Source organism: Tiliqua scincoides, chromosome 3, assembly GCF_035046505.1.
Source record: "Tiliqua scincoides isolate rTilSci1 chromosome 3, rTilSci1.hap2, whole genome shotgun sequence".
NCBI lineage: Eukaryota > Metazoa > Chordata > Lepidosauria > Squamata > Scincidae > Tiliqua > Tiliqua scincoides.
In genome coordinates, this window is record NC_089823.1 from 152697038 (window position 1) to 152722831 (window position 25794).

A 25794-nucleotide genomic window follows, 5' to 3' on the forward strand; every position below is an offset into this window, starting at 1 on the left:
AAAGTGGGTTAGGATTGTGGCCATACTTTACTGTCAAAAAGACAGCTGATACTATTGCTGTTTGGTAGCATAAGCATCCTGAGTAGTCAATTGGTATTACAAATTTATAGTGCATAACGGTGTGCAGTTATGCTTAAATGAATTTACTTGCTTACCGAAAAATCATTAAAGGAATAAGGAGAATTCAGTAGCAAATGGACTAATATCACATGGGGCGCAATCCTAACTGGCACTTAGGCCGGCATAGGTGCCCCGGGAGGGTCGCAAACGTGCTGTAAAGCACGTTTGCGCCTCCGTGGGAGGAAGCTATGTAGGCGTACAGATAGCTGACACACGGAGACCATTAGAAGCCTCCATGGTGGCTTCCACGCTGCCACTTGTGTCAGCGCACCTGCGCCAACACAAGCGGTGAAGGTAGGTGTGGGGGGGGCGTATAGGAGGCGGGAGGGAGGTGTTCCTGGGAGGGGGGAGGGCAATGGGCAGCCCCGGGGGCGGGTGCACGGGGATCCGGAGGCAGGGCTGGGAATTGGTGGTTATGCTGGATCCCAACTCCCGTCCCCAGGGAGAACAGAGCAGCTTCAAGCTGTTCCACTCTCCTCGGACTTGCGCCACCTCCAGAGGTGGTGCAGGTTCGAGGAGACCCATTGGGGCAAGCAACCCTTACCCAGGGGTAAGGGGAAGAGCTTCCCCTTGCCTCTGGCTGAGCTGCTACAGCCAACGAACCTGTGTTGGATGCAGCGCAAGCCTCCTGGCTTGCCTGCTCCAGCGCAGGTTTGGATTGCACCCATACTTATCTACAACAGTGGTTCTCACAAGTTTTGCACCGGGACCCACTTTTTAGAATTGAGAATCTGTCAGGACCCACCGGAACTGATGTCATGACAGGACGTGACATCATCAAGCAGGAAAATTTTTAACAATCCTAGGCTGCAATCCTACCCACATTTACCCAGGAGTAAGTCCCATTGACTATCATTGTAAAAAGAATATACATAGTGGCTTGCTAAAAACACAGGTCTGTAACATTTCCCCAAATGGAGGCACATACCTTGGTAGCATCAATATACTATTAAAAATAAAACATTGAAATGAATGGGGATCCACATGAAATTGGCTCACGACCCACCAATGTGTCCCGACCCACACTTTGAGAAACACTGATCTACAACATTTTAAGTATTTCTAATGAACATTTATGACTGTTGTAGCTTCCTCTAAGTCCACCTCACCAATGTCCTACTGAGCTAACGTGATGACACCAGGGGTGTGTGTGTGTGATGTGATGGCATCATCACGTCACCTCCACAAGAGGTGCTGGTGGGCCCAGCGACGCTGCTGTTAATGGCTGTTCTCAGACCTACATCAGCTATTTTGCTGGTGTAAGTTCAAGGAGAGGCAGGGGGCGTGCTGGCTGGGACAACAGGTATAGCATCTCAGTGTGTGCTGCCACCGCCCCTGTCCTCTCTGTTCCAAACCTCCCCTGAACTGCCCATGACCTGCCACTGCTGGCACCTTACCTGCTCCAATGATGGATCTGTCTGTGGCAGGAGCATAGAGCCGCCAATGGCTCTGACACAGATGACAGCAATGCCCCACTTACAGCCTCGCAGAGGCATTTACAACAGCGGATCACGACATCTACTGTCATAAATGCCCAATAGGATTGGACTGTGAGACTCCAGTCCTACACATTTACCAAGGAATAAGTGCCATTGAAATCAATGGTACTTACTTCTGAGCAAACATGCATAAAATTGCACCGGTAAGTGGCATTGTTCTTCTCCTATATGGACATACCCTGCAATATTTCATGGATGAAAATAGGGACATGCTTGTAATGTCTGTTTTCATTGCAAGGTTCACTTTGCAGGCCTCACTCCCTCCACTGTTGTATATTGCTGAAGGTTCTTCTCACTACCTAGCTGTATGTTATGCTTATTTAAGCTGCAATAATCTGTCCTCCACTGATCTAAAAGGAAAAACTGTGATTATTATTTTGATTAAAGAAATACTAGACATACCAATGCCACTAACAAGAAGTTATCATTAATACAAAACATGCTCCAACAGCTGTAGTGTGTGTACACAAAATAGCAGGCTGCGCAGTGCACGATGATTTTGTCTTCATGTGCATGCATTTACACAGGTGTAAGACAAGAAATGTCCATTCACCACTAAGAGATTTAACACTAAAGGGATTAACACTAAGAGACGTGCGGTTGGGCACTGAGCCATAAAGTCTTGCAATTCTAGCAGTTCATCCTAGAAAAATGTTTAAAAGGCATCCTTTAATATGCAAAAATAGAGTAAGTGATTTACCACAAAGACCAGAAAATAAGGACCACCCTTGGTAAAAAGGATCAATTGAAATCTATGCTTTGATAATAGTGGGGGGGGGGGGAACTATTAAAGCACTAAATATTATGCAATTGTGACTTTAGTCTTTTTAGAACAGAAAATATTTTTTACCCCTTGTACATTGTAGTTGGGAGCTGGTGATTAAGATTTTTTGGGGAGAGGGGGAAGGATGGAAACTAGGATTAAAGGAGAGGGGGAAATCATATGAAGCTTCTTATACTGACCATTGGCCAGTTTTGTCTACAATGACGGGCAACTGCTCTAAAGAGATCTGGGCAGGAAGTCCTTCCCAACCCTACTTATAGGTGGCAAGGGTTGAACCTGATACCTTCTGCATGCAAAGCAGATTTTGTACCACTGTCCTATATACCTATTGTTACAGATGTATCTGTACAACACCCCCTCCCCACATGCACACACATAAACAAACAAACCCCTTTTTCTGCTTCATTTTTTCCACATTTTGGTTATGTTAAGGACACCAAGAACCATTACCACAATTTTATACACCAACATCCATGGATGCTGATGAGCAAGATGAACTGTTATCTCAGAACTTCTGTGCACGAAACGGACAGTAAAGGCACACCAGCCTCTGGTCAAGGCTCAAACTCTTGTGTATCTCTTCCCCCCACTTCCCCACCGTCCTTCTGCATCCTGGGAAAAAGATGATCTCACTTTCTGCCTCCATTTGGAGTAGTGCCTAGTAGTTATGGCTCAGCACCCACCTTCTTGCTCTCTGTTTTGTTGACAGAAAACAAAATTCCCCCCCCCATTCCCCCACCCAACATGGAAAAGTAGGGGGGAAAAAACCCTTCAAAACCAACCAAGAAACAAGCTTTGTCTCCAAACTCTGAATAGTCCTTAACCTTTTCCTATCTATATGAATATTATTGCTTCCCTTGTGTTGTGACTTCCTATTTGTTACAGTCATGGAAGGTGGGACTAGTTTCACTTCCTACTATGTGATGGGGGGAGAATTTTTTTGTCTTCTCTCTGCTTCTGTAATAGCTAGAAACTTGTGATTTTAAAAAAATTAACACAGAGAACCCAGGGAATGTAATGGTGCAAACAGGCGCCAGACAGAATGGGTAGGATCTAGGGAAAATCCAGCCACCATGTAATATGACAATCCTGCACATGTCCTGTTTATGGAATCCAAGTGCCATAGTTAGCGTACAAAGCATACTACTTATTTCATATAAAACCAACCATCTGTGTACATCTGTGCAAAAGCATGGTTTCACATCCTACTTTAACCATGACTCCCAAGTTGCATTATCCTGACACATCTGGTTATTATTTATACTTCCTAAACAGCTTGGGACATGACACCTGAAGGATCTTCTTCTCCGATACACAGCTGCTCAAGAGATAGTCATCTAAGGTCTCACTTCTCCCCTCACCACCTACATAAGCACAGTTGGTGGGGACAGAGGCCTTTTCAATCCTATGCAGCACACAGATTGTGGAATTCCCTTCCCCACGAGGTCCAACTGGCTTCCTTGCTTCCAGTTTTAAAATGATTAGTTAAGACCTTTCAGTTTTGCTTGGTCTTTTGTTGACAACTGTGAGCCCAATCCTATCCAATCCAGCACCAGTGTAACCACAATGCAGCCCTGAAATAAGGGAACAAATGTTCCCACACCTTGAGGAGGCCTCTGTGACTGCCTCCCCACCACAGGATGCAGTGCACGCCCCATTGACACAGCTGCACCGGCACTGGAAAATTGGATAGGACTGGGCCCTGTGTTGTTTTTCTGAAGTTTTATGTTTAGCATTGTTTTGGTTGTTTTCTGTCTATAGTTAAAATGATTTATTGTGGATTAAAAAAAATTCTAACAGTTTTTATTTTGTAAGTGACCTTGATTATCTCAGGACAGAAAGGTGGGAAAACAAAGGAATAAACATTAGAACTTCAGTCCTAAATATATCTGCTTGGAAGGTTAATTGATTCCAATAGAACCTCTTCTTAAGTAGGTCTTTCTGATGATACCAGATTCAACCACTGTAACACATCAGAAGAGCCCTGCTGGACCAGGCCAAGGACCCATCTAGTCCAGTCTCCTGTACCTCCCTCCATCAGATGCCTCAGGGAGCACTCAGGACAAAAGATGACTGTATCCCGTTGCTGCTCCCTTGTATCTGGCATTTAGTCATGCCCTTGTCACAGTTTTTCTGCTACCAATCACTTGCTTGTGCAGTCACAATGAAATCAACAAAGAACTGGGTTGCCTGAAGAGGTATGCTGTGTGCTGGACACTGATGCAACCATATGTAGGGTAACAGCAGGACCCTCACACTCAGAGATGGTTTCTGAATTCATTTAACCATCAGAGCAAGATTTCAGGAACAGATCTCAAGTGTATATTGGGCCTGTATCCAGAGAATGCCAACAATATCTGTTTTCACAGTACTAACCCTAAGTGCTAGAACAGCCAAGAATATTTATTCCAAGCAGTTATGATATAGACTCATTTACTTCATTTTTTTTGTGTTAAACAGCACTTTGTACCTTCGTGCACAAAACAGAATATTAAGTGACAGTAATAGTAGGGTACTAATAGGGTCAGCAGCGATAGAACATGAGTGAAGGAGGGTTGGGTGGGCAAAAGCATTCTGTTCCCAAATACTGACACTTGACAGTCTCCATGCCAAACACTGTGCTCCTTCCTGGAGCCCAACCCAGCAGAGCACATTACAATAAAGTTGAAAAAACTGCTGGAGCTGAATTTCCAATTTTCCTCCAAATGGAGTCAGTCTTGTTGGAAGGAGGGACCAATTAAATGCACGAAGGGGCACTAATAGCAAAAACTGGCTGAGCGTGACAGCTGAGAAGCGGGTGACATGGCTAGAGAATCCCCCTTTCCATTTCTGCCTCCCTCTTCCTCCTCCCAACCAAATCCAACAATAAATATCCTAGAATCCAGCAGAAGAGAGGTAAAATAATACTGATACTCATACAGTACCACATGCAAGGGTGGTACTTCATGGATAGATTAAGATGGCCAGGTTCCTCTCCCAAGCATCTGGCAACTTAAGCAAGGCCAAAAAAAAAAAAAAGTGCTATTGCACTGAACATATTGAGAAACAGATTACTGCAGACAGGAAAATAATGAAGAACCACTGTTCTTCAGGTGGCATGGATAACAGTAAATGGTACAGAGAGCTGTGCACTTTACGTTTAGCATCATGGCAAACCATGCGAGAGAAAATATGCAAAGGCAGGGTTTCCCAAAAAAGCTTCTGAGGCTCTGGGGAGGGAAGGAAAGAGGGCTGATGCATGAGAAGACTAGCAGTGGGACATAAGGAAGGGAGAAGCGAGACAGAGACTGCTTGGTCCTCCACAAACTTGGAAGAGTGGACATTTCCATAGTCATTGATCGATGAAGGGTGATTTAAATCCACATGTGTTGGTGCATGATACAAACTTCAAATCTTCATGCACATGCAAACACTTAAAGCATAACAAGGTTTCTCAGCCCTAGGTCCATTCCACAGTTCATCTTCTTGATGGAGGTGGTGTGATGTGGTGCTTTAACATGCTCTCTGGGTAGTCCATGTGTATCCCAAACACTCCAAAAAATAAATATCCAGATGCTTTTGATAAGGTCCCCTGCCATTTTAGCACTCAGTGTATGAAAAGGAAAGGCAAGGGTATGGTAAAGGCAGCACTGTTTGCAGAGCTCACAGGCTGGAGATACCACTGCATCTGGACCTGGCAAGTGGGAATCTGGCTATCACTGGATAAGTAAGGTGTGGGAGGTGATGCAAGGCAGGCTCTGAGCAGGCAGGTATAGAATGCAAGTACATGAGCCAGTACAGGCAGTCTGACAGTAGCTTGATGTTGACTTAAGAGATAACTTACTCAGGCTGATGAGGTAGGTCTAAATCAGCTTCATAGGTTCCACTGAAACCCTACTAATCTCTTCTTTTACCTAACAACTTCTGAGCAAGTAAAGTGAAGTATCTCCTTCTGAACTCTAGAGCCTAGACCGCTGCCTTGTTAACACTGAGAACAACAGAGAATAAGCGAGCAGCTCCTTCTTTTGGCAAGTTCCCAGAGTGGCCAAGAGGACCTCACAGTGTCATGAAATTAAAGACTAAATAGAATGGGTTCTTTTCCCTGCGTGTGTTTGTGAGCTTTCCCAAAGCGCTATCCATAAGCAATTTTTGCCTAAATTTACAAAGCACCTGTCTTGCTCAGGAATATCAATGAACTTTTTCTAATGTCACAGGATATATCAGAGCAGCAAAGAGAGAAAGTCACAGAAACATCTTCACCAGTCTTAAGCAAGCATAACTGAACCTGATCTCTGGAACCATGCCCCATCATTGCTTTGGAAGCAAGTCTTTCATGCCTTTCATCACGGTAAGCAGCTGTGGATTTTCTTGGACCCCAAGAGGAGCGATTTTGTTGGGGGAGGCGTGATAATGTTGAACATCAGAAGAAACCCCCAGCATGTGCAGCAAGGAGCTGGGCTATTTAATTCCTTCCCAGCTGGGAAAATAGATCAGCCTGTTGATATTCGTCATCCCTAATTACTAACTACTTAAGTGCCTCAGCTTCCCTATGTGAAGTCCTGAGAATTGGAATTCATCTGCCCGTTGGGAGAAGTGGTATACTTTTCTCTTTTATTTATTTCACAATTTTTTTGTTGTTGTTTCTGCCCCATGCTGCTTTTTTGCTCCTAGTTTACTGAAGCCTTTGAACCCCCTGCAGATGGCCAAGAGCGAATCTGAATATTCAAATTGTTATCAGCTGCCCACCAGAAGGGACAGGCTTAGGCTGGATCACAACTATCTCCCCCGACACACACTGGCCTACAGGAAAAGGTGGGGAGATTATGAAAGAAGATTTTCTACATTGTTTTAAAATGTGATCAGTCTCTTCTACCTCAGCCTGCTTTTACCTGGGATATCTGAAGCATAAGGAATGAGGGAGATGGGAAAACAGAAAGGCTGACTCAAGACAGAATGTTCAAAAACGTGAAGGGACAAGAATATGCAAAACCTCCCCAATTATTCTTGCTGATATTTCCACCTCCCCCCATGCTGGCATCACTTCACTGGGCTACTTACCTACTGTGCAATTTCTGCAAAGCAGATTCAAAATAATTGCTGCGCGTCACAGGTATATTAACATCTATTGCTACACATCATGCTCTCCTTTCAAAACCACAGCAACATAAATTAATGGAAATCTGAATAATTGCTGCACATCACATGCATAATTGGCTTAATTGTGCAGCAACTTGTGAAATTAAACCACCACTTTTTTTCCAAATCAAACTACAATATTTGCAAAGCTGCTGTCTATGATACGTATCCGTAACAGTGACAATGGAGTTTCCACTTCATAGGTGAATATCATTACATTCAAAGCAGACTAATAAGGGTTTGCTAATGCAATAATTTTCAGTTCCTTCTTTCACAATACATACATAGGCATTATAGATATAAATTACTTATGACCTCACCTTCACCCATAGCTTTGGCTTATAGTCTAAATCAGGGGTGCCCAAACCCTGGCCCGGGGGCCACTTGCGGCCCTCAGGGGCTCCCAATCTGGCCCACGGGGAGCCCCCAGTCTCCAATGAGCCTCTGGCCCTCCAGAGACTTGCTGGAGCCCATGCTGGCCGACGCAACTGCTCTCAGTATGAGGATGACTGTTCAACCTCTCACCTGAGCTGTGGGACGAGGGCTCCCTCGACTACTTGCTATTTCACTTCTGTGATGCAGCAGTGGCAGCAAACAAAAGGCCGGCCTTGCTTTGTGCAAGGCCTTTTATAGGCCTCGAGCTACTGCAAGACCTTCATTCATTCATATAAGTTGCATCTCTAATATATTCATTTATGTAAATTTATTCAAATTTTAAATGTAATTTAATTCTTTTTTCCCCCTGGCCCCCGACACAGAGTCAGAAAGATTATGTGGCCCTCCTGCCAAAATGTTTGGACACCCCTGGTCTAAATAAACTAAGATGAGGAGGTCTCTCGTTATACACGTCTTTCCCAGAGTCAAGCTAGAGGTGCATGCCAATGTACTTTGAAGAGGTAAGCTTCCAGCTGGAAATACTTCTTTCCCCAAAATAAAAACCCACCACAGGAGCCCCAATCCTGATTCAGACTGTGAAACACAGGGAGATGGAGATCAGCTAATTCCCCACATGCCATTTTCCTGCTCAAAATCATCCCGCAAACTGCCTTGTGTCCTCAAAGCCACAACTTGCACCAAACAGCAGTGTTATACTTTAATCAGATTGCAAAGCTGTTACCTTTCCATAGAACGGCATTTCACCCCTGTGAAAGGCACAAACTCTTCAGTGCTCTTTCTTACAAGGAAAATGAAACCAAGGCCAGCAGCAGCCCAATGCTCAGGAGCAACCATAAAATAATATACCAGCTTACAGGCCAGCACGTCAAAACAGGCAACCCTACAAGATTAAATGAGCCTCACATACCAGCTCAGGAAGGAATGATTCTTTTCAAAACCAAGAACTGATCTCAGAGCCAACGTTGCTATTTAAAATTAAGAAAATGTTGTCAAAAATTCTCATCTAAGGCCACAGTCCTACACACACTTACCTGTAAGTAAATCCTGTTGAACTCAAGGGGGCTAACTTCTGAGTAGACATGCATGGGATTGCACTTTTAACTGATATTAATTGCCCCATCATAGTTTCAACTCGGGGGGGGGGGGCTGGACTTATAAAAAGTAGACCTGGCTTGTCTATAAGATGAATTATGAATGATTAGAATAAATATTCATGTCAGTGCAATATGAATGAGAGGCCCTGTCCTACACAACATGCAAAAAAAGGGATTGTGCATACACAATTATTATTATCTTTTAAATAATTCAGCAAAAGCAAAAATGATGAATATATATATATATATTCTGAGAATATATTCTCAGAATTCTCATTTATTTACCAAGGAATTTATGTGATTGACTACACTACACAATACTATGGACCTAGAGCCCAAATGGATGTAGTGCAGGTTAGTTGCTTTTATTACTCAACAAGAAAGCTGGAAGGATTGGCATGGGTGAGCCCTGTTCCCCACTCAATTCCTTCATGCACATACTGGGAACACTGGGCACATCCACGTTCCTATCTAGCCTTTCCAGCATGGGAATACGGTGCTTTAGCTTCAGGTTCCACTAACTTGCACAAGCACAAGACAGAGTGCTGAATGGGGATGAGGAAGGTACATAGAGTCCTTTGTGCCACTATTTGTGGCAGTAGTCCAGAATACTGTGATGCATGCACACCTGCATATGCATATGGAGGAGGGTACAGGGATTACTGAATCTTATGCTGATCACTCTGCACAAGGGCAGGTGAAATCATGTATGCACTGACCATGTCCATTGTTTCAGAAGCCTAGCAAGCTATAGTGCCTAGAGTGGGCATGCAAACAATGTTAGCAGGATTTCATCACATTGCTACTGATCCTGATAATAATATAGTGCCTGATATAAGATACAAAGATTCTATGCAGTCTTCTAATGTACTGTGCAGGGTGTCAGAAAATCTAAGAGTACAGACTTCTTGTGCTTTATTCTCTGCTTCATTTAATTGAAGCCCAATCAAGCACACAGAGTGACCACATACAGAGTTGGAAAAATAAAAGAAAGCATCTTCTATTAGGAAAAAAGGTAGAGGGGATTGTAAGCTAACAAAGAACAGATTAGAAGACCATTTTAGTGCACTTCATTACAGAAGCAGCATTTTAGACTTCGAGATGATTGACTAGTGATTTTCCTACCATTTGTTCAATAACAAAGAAGCTGTGATTAGCTTAAGGAAGGTCCCTGTTGTTCATGAGGAACAGGGGGGAAGTTTTTCAAAGAGCAAGTGCTCAGCCTTTGTCACAAATGTATACAAGCGACTTGTGACAAATGAAATACTTGTTAATATAAGGGTTTCTACTATGAATTATAGATAAAATTCTGCTATCAGTTCCCCTGAGCAATGAATTATACACTATCAGCATGTGCAATTTCTCTAGTTGACCATGAGACCCTGCATAGGTAAACCACTGATTGCCCTGTTATATTCCAGTTCCATCTCTCTCTCTCTCTCTCTCACACACACACACACACACACACACACACACACACACACACACTTACTTGATGGCCCTGTTTCTCTTGTGAACACCATTCTATTTTTACATAATGTGGACAAAATAATTCTGTAGCTCAAATTGCTATCAGCAGTTTGTTTACAAGATTCTTCACTTTAAGGACAGGCTAGGATGGCCCATATGATGATGGTTTTCTCTGTGTTAACTCAAAGGACCACAGAATGTTTTGCAAGCTGCATCCCAAAGAGTCAAATGCAGCCAAACCTGAGATCCTGGTCCAGGCAGAATTCAGTGTGTTGACTAACTGTTCATATGACTGGCACGTATGAAGCTTGGGGTAAGCAGCTGAGACTCAGAGTTACCATTAGGTCAAAAGGTAGGAGACGTGAACAAATCTACCCCCATGAAATGCACACATACTTATGGCGATTTTTCACACTCATTTGCAAAAGGTGTGAAAGTCTTTGGGAGGAAATCAACTTTATAGGGAAGAGGGAACACATCCCCATTGCTGAGGCAACTGGACCAACACTCTCTCATCTGATCCAGTTGCACTTCATTGACTGGTTGGAAGCAGAGTATGGATGGCAACGTGCATTTGAGGGTACACCAGATGCAGGTGTTGTTCACTCACACTACATTCATTTCAATAACTCAGTTTGGGCAACTCTTGCTGCACAGCCCAGGCAGATAGTGAAACCGAAGTTGAAAAAAGTCAGAAATAAAGGAGGTATGTTCCTCCTTCTCCCCACCTCCCATTCAGAGTTCAGGCAATAACAAAGCTTTGTCTTTAGTGGTTTTTTTCACATAATCAAATATATTTGAATATGCGGCATGGCACCTTGGTGTTATTTCATTAAATCTGTGATCACTGATTGATTGGTGTTATTCAGTAAAGAATAACTTTACTGTTATTTATCTTTCAAAACAAAACAAAATGTTAAAAAGATTGGACAGTAGTGCTTTTTGTGACCAATAGTTGAACCTCCAAAACAGAATTAGCAACAATCAAACCATGAAACTTTAGAAATAGTCAGCATGAATTGATTAAAAACTGAGGCCAACAGAGCTTCAGAAGATCATCTCAACAGGTCCACATTCCTATTTCATGAGAATACATCACATGCATCTAGAGCCCAAGTAAGTAACTTCCATTTTCTTTGTCTTTTCCACACTTTCCTGGGTTAAATTTTCTCTTGTGCTCAACTTATTCCCTCCCTTCTTCCAGCTTTCCCCAGGCTATCTATTGAATTCCACACACGCTTCCACAGACGGGATCAATCCGAGGCTGACTCGCCTTCAGCTTATCTCTGCTCCAAATGATTGATTTTCCCTCTTTAAGGGTAATTTGCTGGTGAATTCCATGTATTGCAAAAACCCTGTGAAATCTAATTCATTCCAATTGGCAGCAAGCACTTTTGGGAAAAAATACTACAGAGCTGTCCATTATCCTTTACAGTTATGATCTATGTAATGCATTTATATTGCACGTGCGTATGTGAATTTTAATACACATGTCAATAAATGTCTATGTACAATTGTGAGTGCGTGTGTGTTTTATTATCATTCCCTCTAATAGTGAACTCAGGTGGCCAACTAGCAGTTTGAAAGTGGAAAAGGTCACTTGAAAATAAGGCAGTGGTTTCTACACATTAGGGGACTGCCTGGGTATGTGGAAATATATATGCTAAAATTAAAACAATAAATATTTAACACCCCTCAGTGGCCCTGCAGGCTTCCAGGACTTGTGAAGCCTTGTGTAGGCAAAGAGATCAGAAAATACTACAATAATTCATCCCTTTGTCTACAGGAAGAGCTTGTTGGTAGAGGTTTTAGAAAATGATGGTTTTAAAAAAAAATTGTTGAATTAAAATGTTAAATGTGGTGTCTTGTGTTTTTATTTACAGGTGCAAATTCTTAAGCACCAATATCAGGTTTAATATCGTTACACTGCAGTCTTCAATACAAAAACAACAAATTATTCAATTTCATTTCTTACAAATACAACTTACATTTTAATTTGTAAAATGTGAGGCATTACATTTCCCCAAATGCAGTCACATACCAGTCTAATATATTAAAAATAAAATATTGAAATGAATGGGGACCCACCTGAAATTGGTTTATGATCCACCTAGTGAGTCCCGACCCACAGTCTGAGAGACACTGGTACAGAGCATTGCATTTTGCATGGACAATTATGTTTCTTTAGTTTCTTATTCCATTATTTACTGCTACGTGAGAGGCCAAGCTGGTTGCCAGCACTCCTCTATAATCTCATGAGAACAGCCCAAGATCTTGAGAGAATAACACAATCTTGGCCCAGCCCCAAGAGTCTGGTGGGGACATCCTGCAGTGCCCCTATGAGTTCGCTGTGGTACAGTTTTAGAACCACTACATTAGGGGATAAAAAAATCCATTGCTCTTTATATTATTACAATTCCCTTTTTTTAAAAAAAAAAATCCTCCTTCCCTCTGTGGAAAGGAGGTACAATTCTTAATTATTATTGAAGTTTAACCAAGCTGTAGGCACTTAAGTAGTTTTAACCCTTCCTTAGCTCTGCAGCCCATTAACAACTATTGCTGTCATTTCCCTGAATTCCATGAAGTGAGAAGTGAACCATCTCTAGGTACACTGACAGGATTTCAGGCTTGCTCTTTCTGACTAAGCCATTAAGTGGGGGAGATTTCTATCTCTTGCCTCGGTAATATTTCAGTGTAGGCAGTTAAATCATATTTTTGTGCCCAGTAAAGTTTTTAGGAATGTTAGGTAATGAAATTACCATTTACCATGTTAGGTAATGAAATTACCATTAACATTACGGCTAGTATTATAATGCCGTTGTACAAATCGATGGTAAGGCCACACCTGGAGTATTGTGTCCAGTTCAGGTCGCCGCATCTCAAAAAAGACATAGTGGAAATGGAAAAGGTGCAAAAGAGAGCGACTAAGATGATTACGGGGCTGGGGCACCTTCCTTATGAGGAAAGGCTACGGCGTTTGGGCCTCTTCAGCCTAGAAAAGAGACGCCAGAGGGGGGACATGATTGAGACATACAAAATTATGCAGGGAATGGACAGAGTGGATAGGGAGATGCTCTTTACACTCTCACATAACACCAGAACCAGGGGACATCCACTAAAATTGAGTGTTGGGCGGGTTAGGACAGACAAAAGAAAATATTTCTTTACTCAGCATGTGGTCGGTCTGTGGAACTCCTTGCCACAGGATGTGGTGCTGGCGTCTAGCCTAGACGCCTTTAAAAGGGGATTGGACAAGTTTCTGGAGGAAAAATCCATTATGGGGTACAAGCCATGATGTGTATGCGCAACCTCCTGATTTTAGAAATGGGTTAAGTCAGAATGCCAGATTTGGGGAGGGCACCAGGATGAGGTCTCTTGTTATCTGGTGTGCTCCCTGGGGCATTTGGTGGGCCGCTGTGAGATACAGGAAGCTGGACTAGATGGGCCTATGGCCTGATCCAGTGGGGCTGTTCTTATGTTCTTAAATGCTGAAAAGACTGTCTGTGCTGCGGGTGATACCAGTGATAATAATACAACTTAATATTTACATAGCTCACTTGAAGTGTTCAAAGCATGTTGTGGGCATTATGTGAATGGACTAGGGCAGTGTTTCTCAAACTGTGGGTCAGGACCCACTAGGTGGGTCATGATTCAATTTCAGGTGGGTCCCCATTCACTTCAATATTTAATTTCTAATAGGCTTGATGCTACCATGGTATGTGACTGTATTTGGGGAAATGTTACAGATCTGTACTTTGAACAGGCAATATGTATATGTTTGAACAATGATAGTCAATGGGACTTACTCCTGGGTAAGTGTGGGGAGGATTACAGACAAGGATTGTTAAAAATTTCCCTGATGATGATGTCACTTCTGGTCATGACATCACTTCCGGTGGGTCCTGACAGATTCTCATTCTAAAATGTGGGCTCTGGTGCTAAAAGTGTGAGAACCACTGATTTAGGGATGAAGTGCCTTCATCTCAGGGGGCTTTGGTGTAGAGTGCCCCTTCTACTGAAGCCAACTTGAATCCAAATTCAAAACCCCTGACCACCTAGGGTCCACAATTTGCTAAGGGTGATCATGACTTTACCAATCATGAGGTGGAGTGCTGTCATCATTTGAATAGACAGTATATAAGGTTAGGCTAAAGCATGCTCTTGGTTCTCAATTCTGACTTTGACTAACAAATGCATTGTCAAGATCCAACTCATTTTTTGGAAACAGAGCTGCCATGGCGGTCAGGAAGTATTGCCTGGAGTAAGACCTGGGACTAAGCTATAATGAAATATGAAACAGAAGATTGCAGGCAGCTACTTATGATCTTTGCCAGGAGAGTTTTTCTTGAGGAAGACAGGTTATTTGGGTTTGTTTGTTTTTACTTTTGCCTTTTGGTAGGTGTGTTTCTTCTATGTATGTATTTTTAAGCATATATGGGCGCAATCCTAACTCCTTATGTCAGTGCTTCCCAGCACTGGCATAGTGGTGCCAATGGGACGTGTGCTGCATCCTGCAGTTAGGTGTCACTCACGGAGGCTTCCTCAAAGTAAGGGAATGTTTGTTCCCTTACCTCAGAGCTGCATTGCCCTTATGTCAGTGCTGGAAAGCATTGACGTAAGGGGTTAGGATTGTGCCCTATGCGTGATTACTGGAACTATATTTTGTTTTGTTTGAATGAATGAAAATTTGAAAGTACTTCATTATTTTTGGGGATTTCTGGTTTAACTGTTACTGTACTGTGTTTGTATTTTAATACAATTGTCGCATTAGACATGTTTTTATTATATGCTCCAATACCAGTCCTGCTGTATAGGTTACCCCTCCTAGTGTCTGCAGACTTCGAAAACACTAGTTCAGAAGATGCATACACCACTACTGTCAAAATCAATTTAAAAGTATATGAACATAAGAAAAGCACAAAAGTAAAAATATTACGAAATTTGCAATAAAGAGGATAAGAAAATCATTCTGGTCATGAAACTGGTTTTCAGAATACTGAACACTGTGAAATATCAGGTGCTGTTTACAAAAGGCCTATAGGTAAAAATGATACTGAGTCCTCTGTGAAGGAGAGACTTATTAATATTCATAGGAATGATATAGTTTCTTGTGTTTTGGCATGGTGACTGGAGAGAAGGAGGGATGATTTTTCAGGACATTAAATACATTATTTTGGCAAGATTCTAAAAAACGATAATCATTTTCCCCAAGAGGCCCATCCAGCTATTTCATATGTATACCATTGTGAGAGCCTGAGTCATCCCCCCTTTCCAGAAGCACAGTTTCACAAGTGCTAATACCTATTTATGCCCCTGATAGGAAGCAGGTCTATATACCAACTGCAAATCTTCTTCAAAGCCTCACCTTCCAAGGCAATTCTCTCTCTCTCTCTCTCTCTCTCTCTCTCTCTCTCTCTCTCTCTCTCTCTTTATATATATATATAAAGAGTTATTGTTATTGTTAGCAGCTGAGTTATTCCACCTGCTGTTTGGTGTGAGCAAAGAAGCGTCTTGGCTGCCCTTCAAGTGAGAGATGAAGGAGCTGCTTGTCAGCCAGCATGGGAGGCAACTGGGGGCCAGAAGTGACACCAGACCATGAAAATCCATCTGAAATGTTGTGCGGTTCTTGAAAAAAAGAACCTTTCTGTTATTGTTCTGTTATTGTAAAAATCCCCTTGGGGATTTAGAGATAGCCTGCCTATGTGAACCACCTTGAATAAAGTCAGAGGAGTAATCTGATGACCAGAAAGGCAGTATATAAATACCAGTATTATTATTACTATAAACACATGAAAGATAGATCTGTCAAGTGGCATTTCCCATGGTAAGCTCAATTTAGTCTTCATGATTAGAGGAAGTGATGAATGTCAAGGTCAAAGAGAAGGGCATGACTGTTCTATCATACATGGCCTGCAAGCTTCCAAGGCATCTGGCTTGCCACTACTGGAGACAGTATGAACGACAGCAAGGTGGTCCAACACAAGTAGGGGCAGTCCTTTTGGGCAGCCCCTGAAAGCACGGCTGAAGCCCCCCCCCCCCCCCGGCTGCCTTCTTCTGCTTCAAAAGTGTTTCAGTCTCCCTGCTGTGCTGCTCCAGCTTCTCCTTTGGAGAAGTAGAAGTCGGAATGATGCAGCAAGGAAAAAAGTCCTGCCATGTCCACCTCTGCAACTCACATTCGTATCCTTCCAAATGACATTGGTAGGCTCAGAAAGTGGATGTAATTGGCAGTAATGTCATCACATCACCACCAATTACGTCCGGGTCAGTACAGTCGGGGATCGTGCAAGGGTCATGTGGCTCCTTGGCTGCCAGAGGTTTGACCACCTTGAACTAGATGGATCCTTGATCTAAGTCAGAAAACTTATTTTCATATTTTCATGATGCTGAACTGGTGAAATCAGAAGTAACAACCTGAGATAAAGTTAGTTTCTATACTAAGAACATAAGAACATAAGAACAGCCCCACTGGATCAGGCCATAGGCCCATCTAGTCCAGCTTCCTGTATCTCACAGCGGCCCACCAAATGCCCCAGGGACCACACCAGATAACAAGAGACCTCATCCTGGTGCCCTCCCTTGCATCTGGCATTCTGACATAGCCCATTTCTAAAATCAGGAGGTTGCGCATACACAGCATGGCTTGTAACCTGTAATGGATTTTTCCTCCAGAAACTTATCCAATCCCCTTTTAAAGGCGTCCAGGCCAGTCGCCATCACCACATCCTGTGGCAAAGAGTTCCACAGACCAATCACATGCTGAGTAAAGAAATATTTTCTTTTGTCTGTTCTAACTCTCCCAACACTCAATTTTAGTGGATGTCCCCTGGTTCTGGTGTTATGTGAGAGTGTAAAGAGCATCTCTCTATCCACTCTGTCCATCCCCTGCATAATTTTGTATGTCTCAATCATGTCCCCCCTCTGGCGTCTCTTTTCTAGGCTGAAGAGGCCCAAACGCCGTAGCCTTTCCTCATAAGGAAGGTGCTCCAGCCCCGTAATCATCTTAGTCGCCCTCTTTTGCACCTTTTCCATTTCCACTATGTCTTTTTTGAGATGCGGCGACCAGAACTGGACACAATACTCCAGGTGTGGCCTTACCATAGATTTGTACAACGACATTATAATATTAGCCGTTTTGTTCTCAATACCTTTCCAAATGATCCCAAGCATAGAATTGGCCTTCTTCACTGCCGCCGCACATTGGGTCGACACTTTCATCGACCTGTCCACCACCACCCCAAGATCTCTCCCCTGATCTGTCACAGACAGCTCAGAACCCATCAGCCTATATCTAAAGTTTTGATTTTTTGCCCCAATGTGCATGACTTTACACTTACTGATATTGAAGCGCATCTGCCATTTTGTTGCCATTTTGATGTTTTGCAATTGTTATACTGCAATTGTTGTGTGTAAAGGTGAAAACAGTGTTATTTATTTTACTCAGAAGTAAGCCCATTGTGTTCAGTAAGATTTAGACTGTAAACCTATATTACTTACTGAAAACTCTAGTTACCTCTAGTTATGTGTAGCCTGCTTTTCATTAATTTGTTAGTGGTTTTATGGTATGGTGAGCTGTCCAAGTACAGTGTTACTTACTAGCTTTATCTGTGCATAAAGATCTTTGCAGTGACAACCAGGCTAGCATGGTTTTCTCACTGGAAGAATCCTTGTCTCCCAGAGACATACCATGGTATCAAAAATTGTGGAAGGTAGTTCTTATGGACAAACTCACTGAGCAGATCCAGGATGTGGCTGGCTTACCATGGAAAGATGGTATCCAACAATCCCCCATGTTAATTTAACAGTAAGCTAGCCACATAACTTTTCTCTGTAATGCAATCATTTTGTAGTAATGCCATTGCTTCATAAAATCCACCCAACAGCTTTTCCAGATGTGCCTTCCTCTGCAGACTGTTTGACATACTAATCATTCCCTTTGCAGAAGTGCTGTCTTTTTCTTGAATTTAGTTGCTGTTATTCTAACAACAATAAAATAAATAAAGTTGCTTTTCATAATGTAAATGAGAAAATATTCAATAAAAAACAAGCATTTTTGAAAAACACTTATCCACATGGAAAAAAAACTGTACACCAAAACAGGTCACCCAACAATAACAACCACCATGACATGAAACTTTTCAAAGTCATCTCTAGTCCACATTTGGTGGCAGTATCATATAAACAAGTCCTTAGTGAGTCTCTTTTGCAGCATTTGGTTTATCAGTCTCTTTATATCTTTACAAAGATTCATAAGTATAAGGATTTATTATCCAAACAATAGGAACGTTTATCATGAGTGCTGTATAAGGTGACACCATAACGTTTAAAGTGTAAGGAATCATTTACATTCTGGAACTCTTTAATTGTAGAATGACACAAACATAACTTTGCAATTGGTGCTGTGACAATAACCGCTCTGCATATTTTTCTACATGAAAATGTTTCTTTTTCCCAGCCAAGTATGCCAGGAATATGAATTTTCTTAAGGATGCCTCTTGTGAATGACATCCACAGACAAATATTAAACTGAGATTCTTTTGCAACATGGGAGAGTGTTCATTATTTTCCCTGGAGAAAAATGTACAGTTTAAAATAAAAATCACATGACCTATTCAGTTTTCCAGTTCTCTAATTAAATCTTCAGGTTAGATTAAATGACCCCTCTAGGAGCAATTACACAAGGGAGGTAACACTGTTCTAGTAAATACTGAAGAGAACTGGCATACCAAACCAAAACAACAGAGGTTTTCAATAGCTTTGGAAGATTCCCACGAGGTTTCAGTAGTCCCTTAAAGCGGATATTGTAGATTGTGACATACGGTTGGATGATGTGCAAGAAGTAAGATATGAATCACACAGGTTAAATATGAGCAGTAATTGAAGAACATAACTCCAGGGCTGGGGGGGAATCCTAATAGAATTCTGAAGAAAAATGATATATTGCTATAATAAATAGGAGTTATATTAATTATTCCATAGGGAAAAAACCAGTGATACTGCAGGCAAGTGACACTGAGGGTCACCAAAGCACCTGTGTGTATGCGGGGGGCACACATGCTAGTTCATAACTGAACGTATTAAGTCCAATCGGGGGTGGGGGGCGGGGCGGGAGTTTCCAGGTGATTCCAGGAAAATAAATCAGTTGTCTGAAATCAAAAGAACTGAAATCTGAAGAGACAAAGGGCAGTCCGACAACCAGGAGACACTATCATTGTACTATCCAGGAGCAGCTCAATACACCACCCAATGTTTGTGAAGTCCACAGAAATGCATCTCCATTAGACCAAAAGGCTCTGGTGTAGGAGTGAATGAAAGGTCACCTCTAGTGATAAAAGGAAGGAGTTGGATTCATGTTTGGTTGGTTTTGTATTAATTGTCTTTTTAGCTCTTTATCTAATTTCCCCCAAAATAGCTGAGACGCCCCACTCATGTTCACTTTTGGGGCTAGAGAATGGTAAGCCCCAACCCACAACTAAGAACACAAAAGAAGAGTTGTCACTTTTTATAATCTGGCCTTTGTGAGTATCAAACAAGTTTACAATGTGAAGGGACCACATATAACCTCACTCATGGCTTCCTCAACTAAACCCATATTGCTATACAACCTGACCAGCAATAACTTTAAGAGCAGAAACTCAGAGAATGAGGCAATGTCAGTACAGAAACCACTGATGAAACTCTTCTAATCTCTTCAATATAATTGATTTCCACACAGACAGAATTTCTAATTCCTGTAGATACATTTGAATGTAAATAGCCATTTTGTGCATTCAAGATATAAAATGATCCCATGGAAGAATTCTGATGAAACAACCCAAGCTTTCAATTCCATAGACCCATGATTGTCACTAGGGGGAAAAAAAAAACCCTCTCAATTTACAAAAACAACTTGAGAAAGGAAGAAATTCATTTGCACAAAGACTGCAACTGTACTTGCTAGAACTCATCAGCTACATTGTCCTCATCTAACAGAGAGAAATAACCCTTTATAGGCTGAAATGATGAAGCTCTTGACAAAATTCAAACCATTCCCCAAATGTCATCATAACCTTTTCCAGTACTGCATCTAAAGCACTGAACATTACTCAACATTACATGACTGCTTTTAGACCAAATGTTGCACATTAGATTGAACACTGCTTATTGCACATTAGTTTTCAATCTCAATATTTTATATGTCTCATCTAACCTAAGTTTATTACAATAGACAAATTTATATTTAACTATAGCTTCAATAGGCAACGTAGGCAAGCCAAGTAGAATCTTGGACTTTTTAAAAAAAAAAAACAGAACCCCATGCCATATCACACACCACTTTTCAGACTTTCCCCATTGAACAAAGTTGAACTTTGCTATTCAACCAATACAAATTGTCCTAGGGATTGTGAAACAAGTCATGCGGTTCTTTAACTTCATATAGCACACAATTGTAAAATACAGCGTTCAGATGAATAAAAATTCAGCTTTAACTGATTTAGGGCCCAATCCGATCCAACTTTTGAGCATCGCTGCAGCCACAATGCAGCCCTGAGATAAGGGAACAAATGTTCCCTTGCCTTGAGGAGGCCTCTGTGACTGCCTCCCCACCAAAGGATGCAGCGCAAGCCCATTGGCATGGCTGCACCAGCACTAGAAAATTGGATAGGATTGGGCCCTTTGTTGGTTGTCTTCTTTCTGAAATCCTAATATAATTTAGGGCACAATCCTGGCGCCAGCCCAGAGGTGTCACGAAAGTCTCATAAGGCACTTTCACGACAAGTTGGAAGGCCACTTCTGGTGCCATTGTGCTAGGGGCAAGGTAGGTCCATGCTAGCCATGTTGGGTCATGCAGGGGTCTGAGGGTGCAGGGGAGGGTGGGCAGGCCTGTAGATAGGCCATGGCCTAGCTGGGGGTTAGGCGAGGATCTGGCATGTGCCAGATGCTAACCTCACTCCTAGGTGACCTGGAGCAGCACCAGCTTCCTCAGATCTGCACCACCTCTTTAGGTGGCATAGATCCGAGTAGTCCCATTGGGGCTGCTGGGGAGTTACCTGGCGGCGTAAAGGAAATGCATTCCCCTTGCCCCGGGTTGAGCCGCAGGCAACCCCAACCCTGCTCTGGATACGGGGCAGGCCAGCCGGCCTTCCCTTTCCAGCGCAGGTTAGGATTGGGCTGCCCGACATCTATGTTGCATCCCAAAACTACAAAACCATTCTCCTACTGTATGGTGAAATCCAACACTTTAACTGTTTGACGTCTTACTTGTAATAAACTGAGTAATATTACATAATCCACTACTCTAAGAAGATAAATTGTTAGATGTGCCAGAATGAACAATTTATATCATAGAATATAGTACTGCTCAAACATATTACCTTAAAATTAGAGCTATTGCACAGACTTTTGTAATCAGATACTTTGTTGGTAAAGATACTTCAAACAATAAAGATGGCAAATAGTTACCACCAGATGCCAACAATCAAAACCAAATGTTAGAAAATTAGAAAATATTTACTTAGGGCACAACCCTACGCATAACTACTCAGAAGTAAGCCCCACTGAATTCAGTGGTACTTACACCCAAGTAAGAGTACATAAGATTGCAGTCCTATTCTAATACAAAATAAGAAGAATCAAAGAGTTCCAGAAATAGGATCCAGAGGTGGATCAAAATCACCACAGACGATGTGTTTAATTAGGGCACTATGTCTTACCTCATCTTTATCCTGCACTTGAATGAAAAGAGGTAGAGCAAAGCCCACTTGGGCCAATTCAGGAATAGCCACACTATATTCTGAACTGTTGAACTCGGGGGCATTGTCATTTATGTCAATGACAAGGATGTTGAAAGTAGTCATCACTGTTGCATTGGACGGAGTGCGATCATCATTCAGCTCTGTGCCCTGGAAAAAGGAAAATTAGAACAGAAAAATGTCATACACTACCAGAGAAAGAGGACAAGATCTCCTGTTGCATTTTTGAGGGACATTTGCAGAGCTAACCTGCAAAACTCTCTAGCAGGGGTAAAGTTCAGCAGTTCATTAGCAGGGGTGAAGAAAAGTAAAAACTACGGTAATTAAAGAAACTGCATCTAGATCAGATATCAGGCTACTATCAAATTAAATGCTCTGTGAACTCAACAGGAGACGGAAACATTGCAGCCATGAAATATATAAGTGTCACAAGCCTCCAAGTCTGTCAGGGAATGGTCCAACATATGACTATTCAATAGTACTTTAACAGCAAGTCATAGTCCCTACTGTGTGTCACGATCTCAGCTTTTGATGAATGATTGCTGTAACACTATTCAGACACTATACAACCAACACATTTCTTCCTGCTTGAATACAGTGAATTCTCATTGTAACAGACTAATGGGGGAAAGTGTTCTTTGAATGGCAAAAGTCCATTAAGTCTGAACACATTTATGCCCGTGTATATGCACATGTGCAAAACATACATTTTTAGTTTTTAATGAAGCAGACAACATCCACAGATTTTGAAGACTGTAAAATTGAGGTCCATTAAATCAGAGGTTCACTCTTTGTTCGTGTCCTACCTTGGTGTCTAAAAGGTAGACACCTTGACATGCTGCATGGCAATGGTACTACTCGCATCCAACATAACATGCATCCGTATGAGAGCTAAGTAGCATCCATCTCTCTTTTCCCTAGCAGTAGGATTTTTTAAAACAAAAAGCAGCCTCCGAAGGGTGTGGAAGGGCAGAAAGAGATGCGCTTAACTGAGGAAGAGAGGTGATGCCAGAAAAGGAGCAGAGTGGGAAAAGACATCATTTTTGAGTGCCAAAACCCCCTCTTGTGCCTCAAATTTTTTTTCAGACTATAATTTAACTCACCCTTAGCTTTCAATATAAAAGCACTTTCCTTTTAATTTGACAAGATTCTTCTGTGAAAACAGTACATGCCATCATCTCTCTTTACCTCTTCTACATAGCAGCACACTACCAGAGAAAGAGGACAAGATCTCTTGTTGCATTTTTGAGGGACAGAGCTAGCCTGCAAAACTCTCTGCCAGGGGTGAAGTTCAGCAGTTCATTAGCAGGGGTGAAGAAAAGTCAACCTTCTCCCCATTTAAAAATAGATTCTGCCTCCAGTTAGATTTTTCTTTAACTAAAAAGAAAACAGACCAAGTGAAAGAAACAGGATTTCAAGGGACGGTGATAATAGCATATTGACCAAGTAGAATTCCACTGAAAGACCCTCAACAGAGGTCAAATGGAATAATTGCATGCCACTTTCCCTCCCTGACAAAATACTGCCCTTCCAGGCAGCAAAGAGGTGATCAGTACTTCTCTGGAAACTGCCTGCCACCCTCCGAATCAATGACTCCCTCTAACAGATGCTTTTGCTCCCCCTTGCCTCCTCTATCCCAATGGAATCCATACTACTAAATATGTTGCCAACCAGCTTGTTGGTTTGGTATTGATTTTAATTAAATAAATGTGATTGGAGATTGTGTGCATGTGGGGGGGGGGAGAAGTTGTAAGGTACTGGAACACAATTTTTCAAGGTATTTGTTAGCCAACCTACTTTGCCCCTCTTCACTGTAATCCTTTTGCTTCTTAGCATGGATACACTTTTTACTTTTGCCACAGAGATGACCAAAACAAACCCTTCAGTGTTATAATGGCAGCTCTACTGCTTAGTTCCTTCAGACAAGTTCTACTATTAACCAGATCGCTTCAAAAATTTCTCCTTGAACTGACTATCCAATAACATCTAATGGGTGTGGTTCTAGGAGTCTGTCACATCTAATAACACCAAGCAAGAAGAGAGATGCGTAAGTGTTGAAAACAGAATCCCATAAAAACTTCAAATTGTTTCGTAAAAGTGACTGATTCACATAAGCTATTTTCCATAAATTTATGCTTGCTACCAGCAAGATCTGTTTGCCTCTGGAAACTTTGTGCAAAATGGATTCTGTTGTGTTCCTAATGTTTTACTTACCTCCTATTAAATCATCACATTGGAATTTCTGTTTACCAAATGCTCCAATCTGGCATTTTTGAGTTGTAGCTGTAATTAATATTTTAAAACCAATCACATGATTTCAAGGAATGTTACAGAACGCATCAAAATATATCCCCTCATGAAGACCTGAAAAATGAACTGTATTAATATGGTTATCATCATATAAAGGCTAGTGACATCATATCAGTGTATGTGGTGCAGGAAGACATTGTGCCAGTATCCATTCTTTGCAGCTAGCACCTTTGGGAAATGAAAAATTGGCCAATTCTGTGGTCAACTTTCCTCCAGCTGAAAACAACATGGCATGCCTCAGTATCCAAAAGCTTTAAAAGAAGAAGATCACCACAGTCTACTTGAAATAGTACAAAAACCTACAATCAGCTACAACACATGGACAAGAAAGAATGACAGGTAAACCGTTTCTTATTCAACTTCTCAAATTCCAAGTTCGTGTCAAAATACAACACGTGCACCTCACAAATTTGTCTTCCTAAGTTGGAAAAATATGCTAATTAACTGGGTGTGATTTTTTTTCCCCTTAGGTGACTCAACATCCAAAACCAAGACAAGTGTGGGTGTGGGTGTGCTTATGGAAATGTTAACCTATGCGGACCCCCATATCTGCGGATCCCATATCCATGAATTCGCTTATCTGCAAATCGGGTACGGCCCCCAGTGTGTGCCCCTTGTGCATGCCCCATCCGGAAGTGAGGTGAGGTGAGCCCAGCAGAGGCCACAGATCTGTGACTTTTTAAATTCTCAGGCTCTGGAGAGTGAGGGGGGGGAGGTGTTCACCCATATCCGCTATTTCGCTTAAACGTGGCGGATTCAGGAATGGAACCTCCGTAGATATAGGGGCATGCTTGTATTATTACATTTGTAAACAGAAGTTGTACTTCAGATTCAGAATTTCCAAAATGTGCTATTTTAGCTTCATACAAAACCCCTTGGTAGTGCTACTTCTGCCCCATGATAGCTTTTGCTACAACTACTGACACGCCTTCTTCTCTCTTGAGATATTATGAGACACTGCCTTCAATAAAGTCAGTCTCTGACTTTCTTACCTTCACTGTAAGAATGAATCCAGCACTGTAAAAAGGATTTTCTCGGTCCAGTGGCCCATTCAGAGTTAAAGCACCACTGATGTAGTCCAGTGCAAAGAGACTGTTGGTATTGCCTAGCAATAAAATAAATAGGATCAGTACAAATAAACTCCTGTGCAGGAAAGCAGAAAAGCTTAAAACTTGACATGGGGGTAGGGAACCCCTACAGTTATCTGCGTTGTCTTCCTATCCTCACATAGATGAGATGCAAAGAAAATCTTGAGAGGCAAAACGTAGTGCTGTTTT

At 42.0% G+C, this 25794-nt stretch overlaps 1 protein-coding gene across 1 annotated transcript in view; it reads right to left on the reverse strand.

Annotated features, from left to right (window-relative positions):
- The window catches only part of CDH23 (cadherin related 23), a 453381-nt gene that overhangs the window by 225626 nt on the left and 201961 nt on the right, over positions 1-25794 (reverse strand). Inside the window, exons 9-11 of the mRNA XM_066621404.1 lie at positions 25510-25622; positions 22169-22357; positions 17196-17201 (exon numbers count right to left, since the gene is read on the reverse strand). Coding sequence (XP_066477501.1) covers positions 17196-17201; positions 22169-22357; positions 25510-25622 — 308 coding nt within the window. The remainder of the gene's footprint in view (positions 1-17195; positions 17202-22168; positions 22358-25509; positions 25623-25794) is intronic.